The sequence below is a fragment of the Coregonus clupeaformis genome, chromosome 24 (assembly GCF_020615455.1).
Source record: "Coregonus clupeaformis isolate EN_2021a chromosome 24, ASM2061545v1, whole genome shotgun sequence".
Taxonomy (NCBI): domain Eukaryota; kingdom Metazoa; phylum Chordata; class Actinopteri; order Salmoniformes; family Salmonidae; genus Coregonus; species Coregonus clupeaformis.
Genome location: NC_059215.1, coordinates 7002198 through 7013791, shown reverse-complemented (window position 1 = coordinate 7013791; position 11594 = coordinate 7002198). Strand labels below are relative to the sequence as shown.

General features: G+C 44.7%; 2 protein-coding genes across 3 annotated transcripts in view; one reads left to right on the top strand and one right to left on the bottom strand.

The window, feature by feature from the left end:
• Positions 1–6344, top strand: part of arhgef3l (Rho guanine nucleotide exchange factor (GEF) 3, like) — a 23440-nt gene extending 17096 nt beyond the window's left edge. For both annotated transcript variants that reach the window (XM_041845223.2, XM_045207012.1), the window contains exons 10-14: positions 4–57; positions 451–654; positions 826–996; positions 3667–3862; positions 5475–6344. In XM_041845223.2, the coding sequence (XP_041701157.2) occupies positions 4–57; positions 451–654; positions 826–996; positions 3667–3862; positions 5475–5728 (879 nt within the window). In that variant the 3' untranslated portion in view covers positions 5729–6344. The remainder of the gene's footprint in view (positions 1–3; positions 58–450; positions 655–825; positions 997–3666; positions 3863–5474) is intronic.
• Positions 6345–9448: 3104 nt separating this feature from the next.
• On the bottom strand, positions 9449–11594 carry LOC123481789 (S-antigen protein-like). The gene is made up of 2 exons (XM_045206797.1): positions 9715–11594; positions 9449–9536 (listed from the first exon to the last, which is right to left on the bottom strand). The coding sequence occupies exons 1-2, from the start codon at positions 11592–11594 to the stop codon at positions 9449–9451; spliced, it is 1968 nt and encodes a 655-aa protein (XP_045062732.1).

The window sequence follows — 11594 nt, the reverse complement described above, 5'->3', positions numbered from 1 at the left end:
TAGTTCCCCTGTCTAGGGGCGTATGTGACATATTGCTGTAACCAGGTGGAGGCTAAGGTGAGTGTTTCCTCTCAAGTTTCTTCCTAGGTAGGGAGTTTCTCCCCATCGCTGTCATCATATTAGATTTGCTGTTTATTGACTGATTGATTGCTACATTGATTTATTGATTGACTGACGGACTGATTGGCTAATAGATTGATTTGTCTTTTGCTTAAACTATTGATTGGTTAATTGATTGGTCCAGGCCCTGTTGGACCAGAAGCAGAATCAGCGTGTTTGATTGGTTGATTTGATTGGTTAATTTGATGAGTGGTTAATTGATGCACTGATTGAAGGTTTATTGATTGGTCATTAAGGCCATGTTGGACATGAAGAAACAGGATAAGCGTTTGATTGACTGATTGATTGATTGAATGATTGTTGATTGGTTAATTGATTGTATTGATTAAGGCCCTGTTGGACATGAAGAAGCAGCAGAAGCGAGTGGAGCAATTCCTTCGTCTGTGCCAGGAGTCGTCTTTTAGCAGGAAGTTGGACCTCTGGAACTTCCTGGACCTCCCTCGCAGCCGATTGGTCAAATACCCGCTATTGCTACGGGAGATTCTGAAGAGCACGCCCCCAGATCACCCCGACGAAGACACACTGCCTGACGCTGTGAGGACACACACACACACACATTGATTGGTTGTTTCATTCATTAATTTATTGGCTGATTGATCGGTCGCCTGATTGATTAGTTGATTCACATACACACACACACCTCACTCCCCCCCCAGTTGGAGTTGGTCCAGTCCGTCGTATCAGATATGTTATCCCCCCCCCCAGTTGGAGTTGGTCCAGTCCATCGTATCAGAGGTGGACAGAAAGACCGGGGAGGCGGAGTGTCAGTTCTATAGGCGGGGCTTGGCTTACCTGGAGGAGGGCCAACGGCTCCCTGAGATCCAGCTGTCACGATTCCTCTACTGCCACGGAGAACTGAAGAACAACAAGGGACAGGTACTGTCTGTCTGTCTGTCTGTCTGTCTGTCTGTCTGTCTGTCTGTCTGTCTGTCTGTCCCTCGTAAGCTCTACTACACAAGCTTCCAACTTACCTCACTTCATTATTGAAGTATAAAAAGACGAGTTACCCGTTCACAGGGTTGGTTAACTCTTACGGTTCCTCGGGTCTCCACCAATCACAGGGTTGGTTAACTCTTGAGGTTCCTCGGGTCTCCACCGAATTAGGTTTAATGTCCCCCGTTTTTGGAATAACCTGCAGAACTCCGTCTTGATTCCCTGGGCAATAAAGGAGTCTAATGTTACATTCGTTAAATGAGATTTGCATTTTTTTTTTTTGTAACAGGGGAACCCATTGAGACCAGGGTCTCATTTTCAATTTCAAGACAACAAATTCAACACGAACATACCAATACAAAATGTATCAAAACTACAGGTTACAATTTCAAAAACTACAATTTCAACATCAGTGGTGAGCATATGTGGTGTTGAAATTGTAGTTTTTGAAATTGTAACCTGTAGTTTTGATACATTTTGTGTTGGTATGTTCGTGTTGAATTTGTTGTCTTGAAATTGAAAATGAGACACTGGTCTCAATGGGTTCCCCTGATAAAAAAAATGTTTTGTTACAAAAACAAATGTTAGGTGGCTTGGAGCCAGTGTTGTGTTTCTGAGGTAACTACTATATATAGTGCATTCGGAAAGTATTCAGACCCCTTGACTTTTTCCACATTTTGTTACGTTACAGCCTTATTCTAAAATTGATTAAATTAATTGTTTTCCTCATCAATCTATAATATAATAATAATATGCCATTTAGCAGACGCTTTTATCCAAAGCGACTTACAGTCATGTGTGCATACATTTTTACGTATGGGTGGTCCCGGGGATCGAACCCACTACCCTGGCGTTACAAGCGCCGTGCTCTACCAATTGAGCTACAGAGGACCACAAAACCCCATAATGACAAAGCGAAAACAGCAATTTCTAAAAACCAGTTTTGCTTTGTCATTATGGTGTATTGTGTGTGTATATACACTACCAGTCAAAAGTTTGGACACACCTACTCATTCAAGGGTTTTTCTTTATTTTTACTATTTTCTACATTGTAGAATAATAGTGAAGACATCAAAACTATGAAATAACACATATGGAATCATGTAGTAACCAAAAAACTGTTAAACAAATCAAAATATATTTTATATTTGAGATTCTTCAAATAGCCACCCTTTGCCTTGATGACAGCTTTGCACACTCTTGGCACCTGGAATGCATTTCAATTAACAGGTGTGCCTTCTTTAAAGTTAATTTGTGGAATGCATTTCCTTCTTAATGCGTTTGAGCCAATCGGTTGTGTTGTGACAAGGTAGGGGTGGTATACAGAAGATAGCCCTATTTGGTAAAAGACCAAGTCCATATTATGGCAAGAACAGCTCAAATAAGCAAAGAGAAACGACAGTCCATCATTACTTTAAGACATGAAGGTCAGTCAATACGGAAAATGTCAAGAACTTTGAACGTTTCTTCAAGTGCAGTCGCAAAAACCATCAAGCGCTAAGATGAAACTGGCTCTCATGAGGACCGCCACAGGAATGGAAGACCCAGAGTTACCTCTGCTGCAGAGGATAAGTTCATTAGAGTTACCAGTCTCAGAAATTGCAGCCCAAATAATTGCTTCAGAGTTCAAGTAACAGACACATCTCAACATCAACTATTCAGAGGAGACTGCGTGAATCAGGCCTTCATGGTCAAATTGCTGCAAAGAAACCACTACTAAAGGACACCAATAAGAAGAAGAGACTTGCTTGGGCCAAGAAACACAAGCAATGGACATTAGACCGGTGGAAATGTGTCCAAATTTGAGATTTTTGGTTCCAACCACCGTGACTTTGTGAGACACGGTGTGGATAAACGGATGATCTCCGCATGTGTATTTCCCACCGTAAAGCATGGAGGAGGAGGTGTTATGGTGTGGGGGTGCTTTGCTGGTGACACCGTCTGTGATTTATTTAGAATTCAAGGCACACTTAACCAGCATGGCTACCACAGCATTCTGCAGTGATACGCCATCCCATCTGGTTTGGGCTGAGTGGGACTATCATTTGTTTTTCAACCGGACAATGACCCAACACACCTCCAGGCTGTGTAATGGCTATTTTACCAAGAAGGAGAGTGATGGAGTGCTGCATCACTTGACCTGGCCTCCACAATCCCCAACCTCAACCCAATTGAGGTGATTTGGGATGAGTCGGACCGCAGAGTGAAGGAAAAGCAGCCAACAAGTGCTCAGCATATGTGGGAACTCCTTCAAGACTGTTGGAAAAGCATTCCAGGTGAAGCTGGTTGAGAGAATGCCAAGAGTGTGCAAAGCTGTCATCAAGGCAAAGGGTGGCTATTTGAAGAATCTCAAATATAAAAATATATTTTGATTTGTTTAATACTTTATTGGTTACTACATGATTCCATTTGTGTTATTTCATAGTTTGGATGTCTTCAATATTATTCTACAATGTAGAAAATAGTAAAGATAAAGAAAAACCCTTGAATGAGTAGGTGTGTCCAAACTTTTGACTGGTACTGTATGTCCTCCTGTAGAATCTCCATGTGTTCCTGTTTGAGCTGTGTTGTATATCATTCATGTAATAAAGTATAGTCTCTTCCTGTCTGTAGAAGCTCCATGTGTTCCTGTTTGAGCTGTGTCTGGTTCTGACGCGCTCGGTGGAGGACAGAGAAGGGGGCGTGGTCTTTCAGGTGTACCGCCAGCCCCTCCCCACCACCACGCTCCACCTAGAAGAGCTACCTGACGGGGAGGGCGGCGGGGGAGGAGGGGCCTTCAGGGGGGCCTTCACCAGCGGCAACGACAAAGGTATGGAGGGAGTGCTTATACAGCGTCTGTTTTAAACGGAATATTACTGAATGGTGCATAAAACAGGTTTGGACCATGATGATGACTCTCTCCATTCTCTCTCTCCTCTCTCTCTCTCTCCCCATTCTCTCTCTCCTCTCTCTCTCTCCCCATTCTCTCTCTCCTCTCTCTCTCTCTCCCCATTTTCTCTCTCTCTCTCCCCATTCTCTCTCTCCCCATTCTCTCTCTCTCTCTCTCTCCCCATTCTCTCTCTCCATTCTCTCTCCCCATTCTCTCTCTCCTCTCTCTCTCTCCATTATCTCTCCTCTCTCTCCCCATTCTCTCTCTCCTCTCTCTCTCTCCATTATCTCTCCTCTCTCCCCCCATTCTCTCTCTCCTCTCTCTCCCCCCATTCTCTCTCTCCTCTCTCTCCCCATTCTCTCTCCCCCATTATCTCTCTCCTCTCTCCCCATTATCTCTCTCCTCTCTCTCCCCCCATTCTCTCTCCTCTCTCTCTTTTTCCCCATTCTCTCTCTCCTCTCTCTCTTTCTCTCTCCTCTCTCTCTTTTTCCCCATTCTCTCTCTCTCCTCTCTCTCTCTCTCTCTCTCTCTCTTTCCTCTCTCTCTCTCTCTTTCCCTCTCTCTCTCTCTCTCTTTCCTCTCTCTCTCTCTCTTTCCCCATTCTCTCTCTCCTCACTCTCTCTTTCCCCATTCTCTCTCTCCATTCTCTCTTCCCATTCTCTCTCTCCCAATTCTCTCTCTCTCCTCTCTCTCTCTCTCCCATTCTCTCTCTCCCCCCATTCTCTCTCTCTTCTCTTTCCCCATTCTCTCTCTCCTCTCTCTCCCCATTCTCTCTCTCCCCTCTCTCTCTCTCCCCATTATCTCTCTCCTCTCTCTCTCTCCATTCTATCTCTCTCATTCTCTCTCTCCTCTCTCTCTCCCCATTCTCTCTCTCCTCTCTCTCTCTCCATTCTCTCTCTCTCATTCTCTCTCTCTCATTCTCTCTCTCCCCATTCTCTCTCCCCATTCTCTCTCTCCTCTCTCTCTTTCCCCATTCTCTCTCTCTCTCTCTCTCTCTCTCTCTCTCTCTCTCTCTCTCTCATTCTCTCTCTCCTCTCCCCCATTCTCTCTTTCCCCATTCTCTCTCTCTCTCCTCTCTCTCTCTCCCCATTCTCTCTCTCTCTCCTCTCTCTCTCTCTCTCCCCATTCTCTCTCCCCATTCTCTCTCTCCTCTCTCTCTTTCCCCATTCTCTCTCTCTCTCTCTCTCTCTCTCTCTCTCTCTCTCTCTCTCTCTCTCTCTCTTCTCTCCTTTCTCTCTCTCTCTATCTCTCTCTCTCTTTCTCTCTCTCTCTCTCTCTCTCTCTCTCTCTCTCTCTCTCTCTCTCTCTCTCTCTCTCTCTCTCTCTCTCTCTCTCTCTCTCTCTCTCTCTCTCTCTCTCTCATTCTCTCTCTCCTCTCCCCATTCTCTCTTTCCCCATTCTCTCTCTCTCCTCTCTCTCTCTCCCCATTCTCTCTCTCTCTCCTCTCTCTCTCTCTCTCTCCCCATTCTCTCTCCTCTCTCTCTCCCCATTCTCTCTCTCTTCGCTCTCTGTCTCTGTTCTCTCTCTCCTCCCTCCCGTGTGTGTGTGTCAGTGCGTAACTGTTTCAGGGTGTCCAGTAGGGGGCGCTCTAAGGCCCAGTCCCACAGTCTCCAGGCCAACGACTCATTCAACAAGCAGCAGTGGATCTCCTGCCTGCGCCAGGCCATGGTCCAATCACGAGACAGGGACGCCCAGGTCAGCCAATCACCGATGTCGTCCCGCCTCTCCCCAGACCTCGCCCTCTACCACATCGCAGAGCTGAGTCTGAGCTCAGACACCGAGATGGCAGACCAGAGCAGTCAATGACCGAGCAGAGTGATCAGTGACAGACAGACTAGACCAATCAAATCAAAGACTGATCAACTAATTGCTTATCAATAGTCCCATGAGGTATTTAGAGGTGGGGGTGACGTTAAACATGAAGGATTTGTACGCTGGTCAGTACAGTTTATAAGGGGAGAAAGGGGGTGATGTTAGAATATTATTGGCTCGTAATGTAATGTGCCTTCTAGCCTGGATGCCAGTCTGTTTGTGCTGTCTTGTCAACACCTTATGAAATCGTCATGCAGAACGATGACAATGGGGTACGCAGGAGCACAGACAGATCTGGGACCAGGCTAACATGCTTTGGAGCTCTGGGGTAGATCAAGTTCCAATAGATTCAATCATCAGATAAACTCTTCTAGAATATTATGTAATAATGTATTCATGTAATTATAATATGTGTCGAGAGAGCGGCCTTTGTGCCATATAGGTGTTTGAAGTGAAGTTGAAACTCCCTGCGATGTTAGCTGTGATTACTGATCACATTAATAACCTGTACAGATTCAAGGCATTATTAATGAAAGTAAATGTGATGAGTGACGTGGGTATTTTTAAATTGTTTTTTATTTTACTTGTTGATAATAAACTAAAAAACCTATGCAGTCTCTTCCTCTCTGTCTCTTCCTCTCTTAGTCTCTTCCTCTCTTAGTCTCTTCCTCTCTTAGTCTCTTCCTCTCTTAGTCTCTTCCTCTCTTAGTCTCTTAGTCTCTTCCTCTCTTAGTCTCTTCCTCTCTTAGTCTCTTCCTCTCTGTCTCTTCCTCTCTTAGTCTCTTCCTCTCTTAGTCTCTTAGTCTCTTCCTCTCTTAGTCTCCTCCTCTCTTAGTCTCTTCCTCTCTTAGTCTCTTCCTCTCTTAGTCTCTTCCTCTCTTAGTCTCTTCCTCTCTTAGTCTCTTCCTCTCTTAGTCTCTTCCTCTCTTAGTCTCCTCCTCTCTTAGTCTCTTCCTCTCTTAGTCTCTTAGTCTCTTCCTCTCTTAGTCTCTTCCTCTCTTAGTCTCTTCCTCTCTTAGTCTCTTCCTCTCTTAGTCTCTTCCCCTCTTAGTCTCTTCCCCTCTTAGTCTCTTCCCCTCTTAGTCTCTTCCCTTCTTCCACACACAGCTATGAGAATCCCATTGTTCCCATCAGGTCTACAGTAAGGTTAGGGACAAAATAACAGCTACGTTTAGACGGCAAGATCCAGAGAGAAAAGATTAGGGATGATTACCTCACACTCTCTCCCCCTCTCACCCTCTGTCTCTCCCGTACTCTCTCTCTCTCCCTCTCTCACCTTTCTCACCCCTCAAATCAAGCTCCTCAACGGTATTTTATATTGTCAATAGTAATGTTGTGCACATTTACCTGAATTCTATTATTAGCTCTGCAACTTTTCATCCAATCAGGAAGCCCATTGTGGCTAGCTCATCCAGTTCTATTGACTCTTGTCTCCATGGATACTCCTGCTGTTTTCCAGTCTGACAGAGGGCTTAGACTGTTACATATAAATGTGCGAAGCCTGATGTCAACATTTTCAGATGTGACTAAAAAAGGGGAGGGTTGACTATTTATTTAGATCTTCTCTTACGGCATCATGCTCTCTTAGCATCTCTGTCCCCAAAAATTATGTGAGCTGTTGGTTATAAAAGTGTCCATAAACCAAAATATGCATATATGTATTGGTCTGGTCTACCGCCCCCCCAGACGCTTTGGTGGAGGCTGTTTGTATTATTTCTGATTATTTAAAACCCTTTCTGGTATCGAAACTGGTTGTGTTAGGAGATCTGAATCTTGATTGGTTAACACATTCCTCAGATCAGTTTAAGAATATCTGTCTTGAGTTCAGCTTGGCTCTGCTGATGATGAAACCCACTCAGATTAATGTAGAAAACCCAGCAAACTCCTCATTGGTTGACCTTATCCTGACTCACTGTCCCCATAAGTATTTGGCTAGTGGTGTTTTTTTCAAATGATATCAACGACCACTGCCCGTGGTCCTCTGTAGCTCAGCTGGTAGAGCACGGCGCTTGTAACGCCAAGGTAGTGGGTTCGATCCCCGGGGCCACCCATACACAAAAAATGTATGCACGCACGACTGTAAGTCGCTTTGGATAAAAGCGCCTGCTAAATGGCATATTATTATTATGGCTTGCATTAGAGATACCAAATGATATCAGCCACCACTGCCCTATGGCTTACATTAGAGATACCAAATGATATCAGCCACCACTGCCCTATGGCTTGCATTAGAGATACCAAATGATATCAGCCACCACTGCCCTATGGCTTGCATTAGAGATACCAAATGATATCAGCGACCACTTGTATTATCGTATAATAAACTTTTTTTTATTCTCGCTCCAGGTCTTCCTTCATGATCTATAATATTCAGAGCTTTATCAACTAGCTGCATACCAGACCCTGTTTTTACTTCTGGCTGATAAACATGCCCCTTTTGACCGAACTAATCCATTGTACTCTCAGACCAACTCTTGATAAGAAATCAAGCCTGGGCCAAGGTTAGACAAACTGGCTCGTTAAACAGGACAAATCAAACTACTTCCTTAGCGCTACGACAGACTGTTAGTGATCCCTCTAAATTCTGGAAAACCGTTAATTCCCACATACAGCCTCCAGTTAACTGTTCTTCCCACATACAGCCTCCAGTTAACTGTTCTTCCCACATACAGCCTCCAGTTAACTGGTCTTCCAACATACAGCCTCCAGTTAACTGTTCTTCCCACATACAGCCTCCAGTTAACTGGTCTTCCAACATACAGCCTCCAGTTAACTGTTCTTCTTCCAACATACAGCCTCCAGTTAACTGTTCTTCCCACATACAGCCTCCAGTTAACTGTTCTTCTTCCCACATACAGCCTCCAGTTAACTGTTCTTCTTCCTACATACAGCCTCCAGTTAACTGTTCTTCTTCCAACATACAGCCTCCAGTTAACTGTTCTTCCAACATACAGCCTCCAGTTAACTGTTCTTCCAACATACAGCCTCCAGTTAACTGTTCTTCTTCCTACATACAGCCTCCAGTTAACTGTTCTTCCAACATACAGCCTCCAGTTAACTGTTCTTCTTCCAACATACAGCCTCCAGTTAACTGTTCTTCCAACATACAGCCTCCAGTTAACTGTTCTTCCCACATACAGCCTCCAGTTAACTGTTCTTCTTCCAACATACAGCCTCCAGTTAACTGTTCTTCTTCCAACATACAGCCTCCAGTTAACTGTTCTTCCAACATACAGCCTCCAGTTAACTGTTCTTCCCACATACAGCCTCCAGTTAACTGTTCTTCCAACATACAGCCTCCAGTTAACTGTTCTTCCAACATACAGCCTCCAGTTAACTGTTCTTCCCACATACAGCCTCCAGTTAACTGTTCTTCCAACATACAGCCTCCAGTTAACTGTTCTTCCAACATACAGCCTCCAGTTAACTGTTCTTCTTCCTACATACAGCCTCCAGTTAACTGTTCTACCCACATACAGCCTCCAGTTAACTGTTCTTCCTACATACAGCCTCCAGTTAACTGTTCTACCCACATACAGCCTCCAGTTAACTGTTCTTCTTCCCACATACAGCCTCCAGTTAACTGTTCTTCCCACATACAGCCTCCAGTTGCCTCAATGGATGTTCAGTCAACCTCAAGTCATTTAGGAACCGATAGTCAAGGTTTTTCTTTTTGGCACCTCACAGAAACCAAAGTCCTTAATAGCTTTAGTATCAGGAAATATCCCCAAAGTGTGGAAAGCAGCTTTTGTGCCTCCACTCCATAAGGGCGGGGATTGTAGTGATCCCATTTCCAGGCTCCCTATGCGAAAATATTAGAATCACTGGTCAACAAACAGCTACGTTATTTTCTATATTTAAATGGTATTAATGTTAATAAATCCGGATTCAGACTTAAAAATAGCACCACTACGGCAACCATGCTTGTTGTAAATGATATTGCAAATGCCTTGGATGATAGACAGAATGGTGCTGCAGACCATGTTATTCTGTTGAATAAGCTGTCCTCCATAGGGTTGGATAAGCTGTCCTCCATAGGGTTGAATAAGCTGTCCTCCATAGGGTTGAATAAGCTGTCCTCCATAGGGTTGAATAAGCTGTCCTCCATAGGGTTGGATAAGCTGTCCTCCATAGGGTTGAATAAGCTGTCCTCGATAGGGTTGAATAAGCTGTCCTCCATAGGGTTGGATAAGCTGTCCTCCATAGGGTTGAATAAGCTGTCCTCGATAGGGTTGAATAAGCTGTCCTCCATAGGGTTGAATAAGCTGTCCTCCATAGGGTTGGATGCTTCCTCCATAGGGTTGAATATGCTGTCCTCCATAGGGTTGAATAAGCTGTCCTCCATAGGGTTGAATAAGCTGTCCTCCATAGGGTTGAATAAGCTGTCCTCCATAGGGTTGAATAAGCTGTCCTCGATAGGGTTGGATAAGCTGTCCTCGATAGGGTTGAATAAGCTGTCCTCCATTGGGTTGAATAAGCTGTCCTCCATAGGGTTGAATAAGCTGTCCTCCATAGGGTTGGATGCTTCCTCCATAGGGTTGAATATGCTGTCCTCCATAGGGTTGAATAAGCTGTCCTCCATAGGGTTGAATAAGCTGTCCTCCATAGGGTTGAATAAGCTGTCCTCCATAGGGTTGAATAAGCTGTCCTCGATAGGGTTGGATAAGCTGTCCTCGATAGGGTTGAATAAGCTGTCCTCCATAGGGTTGAATATGCTGTCCTCCATAGGGTTGAATAAGCTGTCCTCGATAGGGTTGGATAAGCTGTCCTCGATAGGGTTGAATAAGCTGTCCTCCATTGGGTTGAATAAGCTGTCCTCGATAGGGTTGAATATGCTGTCCTCCATTGGGTTGAATAAGCTGTCCTCCATAGGGTTGAATAAGCTGTCCTCCATAGGGTTGGATGCTTCCTCCATAGGGTTGAATATGCTGTCCTCCATAGGGTTGAATAAGCTGTCCTCCATAGGGTTGGATGCTTCCTCCATAGGGTTGAATATGCTGTCCTCCATAGGGTTGAATAAGCTGTCCTCCATAGGGTTGAATGCTTCCTCCATAGGGTTGGATAAGCTGTTCTCGATAGGGTTGAATAAGCTGTCCTCCATTGGGTTGAATAAGCTGTCCTCGATAGGGTTGAATATGCTGTCCTCCATTGGGTTGAATAAGCTGTCCTCCATAGGGTTGAATAAGCTGTCCTCGATAGGGTTGGATGCTTCCTCCATAGGGTTGAATAAGCTGTCCTCCATTGGGTTGAATAAGCTGTCCTCCATAGGGTTGAATAAGCTGTCCTCCATAGGGTTGGATGCTTCCTCCATAGGGTTGAATAAGCTGTCCTCCATTGGGTTGAATAAGCTGTCCTCCATAGGGTTGAATAAGCTGTCCTCCATAGGGTTGGATGCTTCCTCCATAGGGTTGAATAAGCTGTCCTCCATAGGGTTGGATAAGCTGTCCTCCATAGGGTTGAATAAGCTGTCCTCCATAGGGTTGAATATGCTGTCCTCCATAGGGTTGAATAAGCTGTCCTCCATAGGGTTGAATAAGCTGTCCTCCATAGGGTTGAATAAGCTGTTCTCGATAGGGTTGAATAAGCTGTTCTCGATAGGGTTGGATAAGCTGTTCTCGATAGGGTTGAATAAGCTGTTCTCGATAGGGTTGGATAAGCTGTTCTCGATAGGGTTGAATAAGCTGTCCTCCATAGGGTTGGATAAGCTGTTCTCGATAGGGTTGAATAAGCTGTTCTCGATAGGGTTGGATAAGCTGTTCTCGATAGGGTTGAATAAGCTGTCCTCCATAGGGTTGAATAAGCTGTCCTCGATAGGGTTGAATAAGCTGTCCTCCATAGGGTTGAATAAGCTGTCCTCCAT

Excerpts from the sequence above, each read along its gene's own strand:
- LOC123481789 (XM_045206797.1), bottom strand. The coding sequence starts at position 11,594 with ATGGAGGACAGCTTATTCAACCCTATGGAGGACAGCTTATTCAACCCT. Across the intron at positions 9,537-9,714 it reads TTATTCAACAGAATAACATG|GGAGCCTGGAAATGGGATCA; the intron begins GTCTGCAGCACC and ends ATTTTCGCATAG.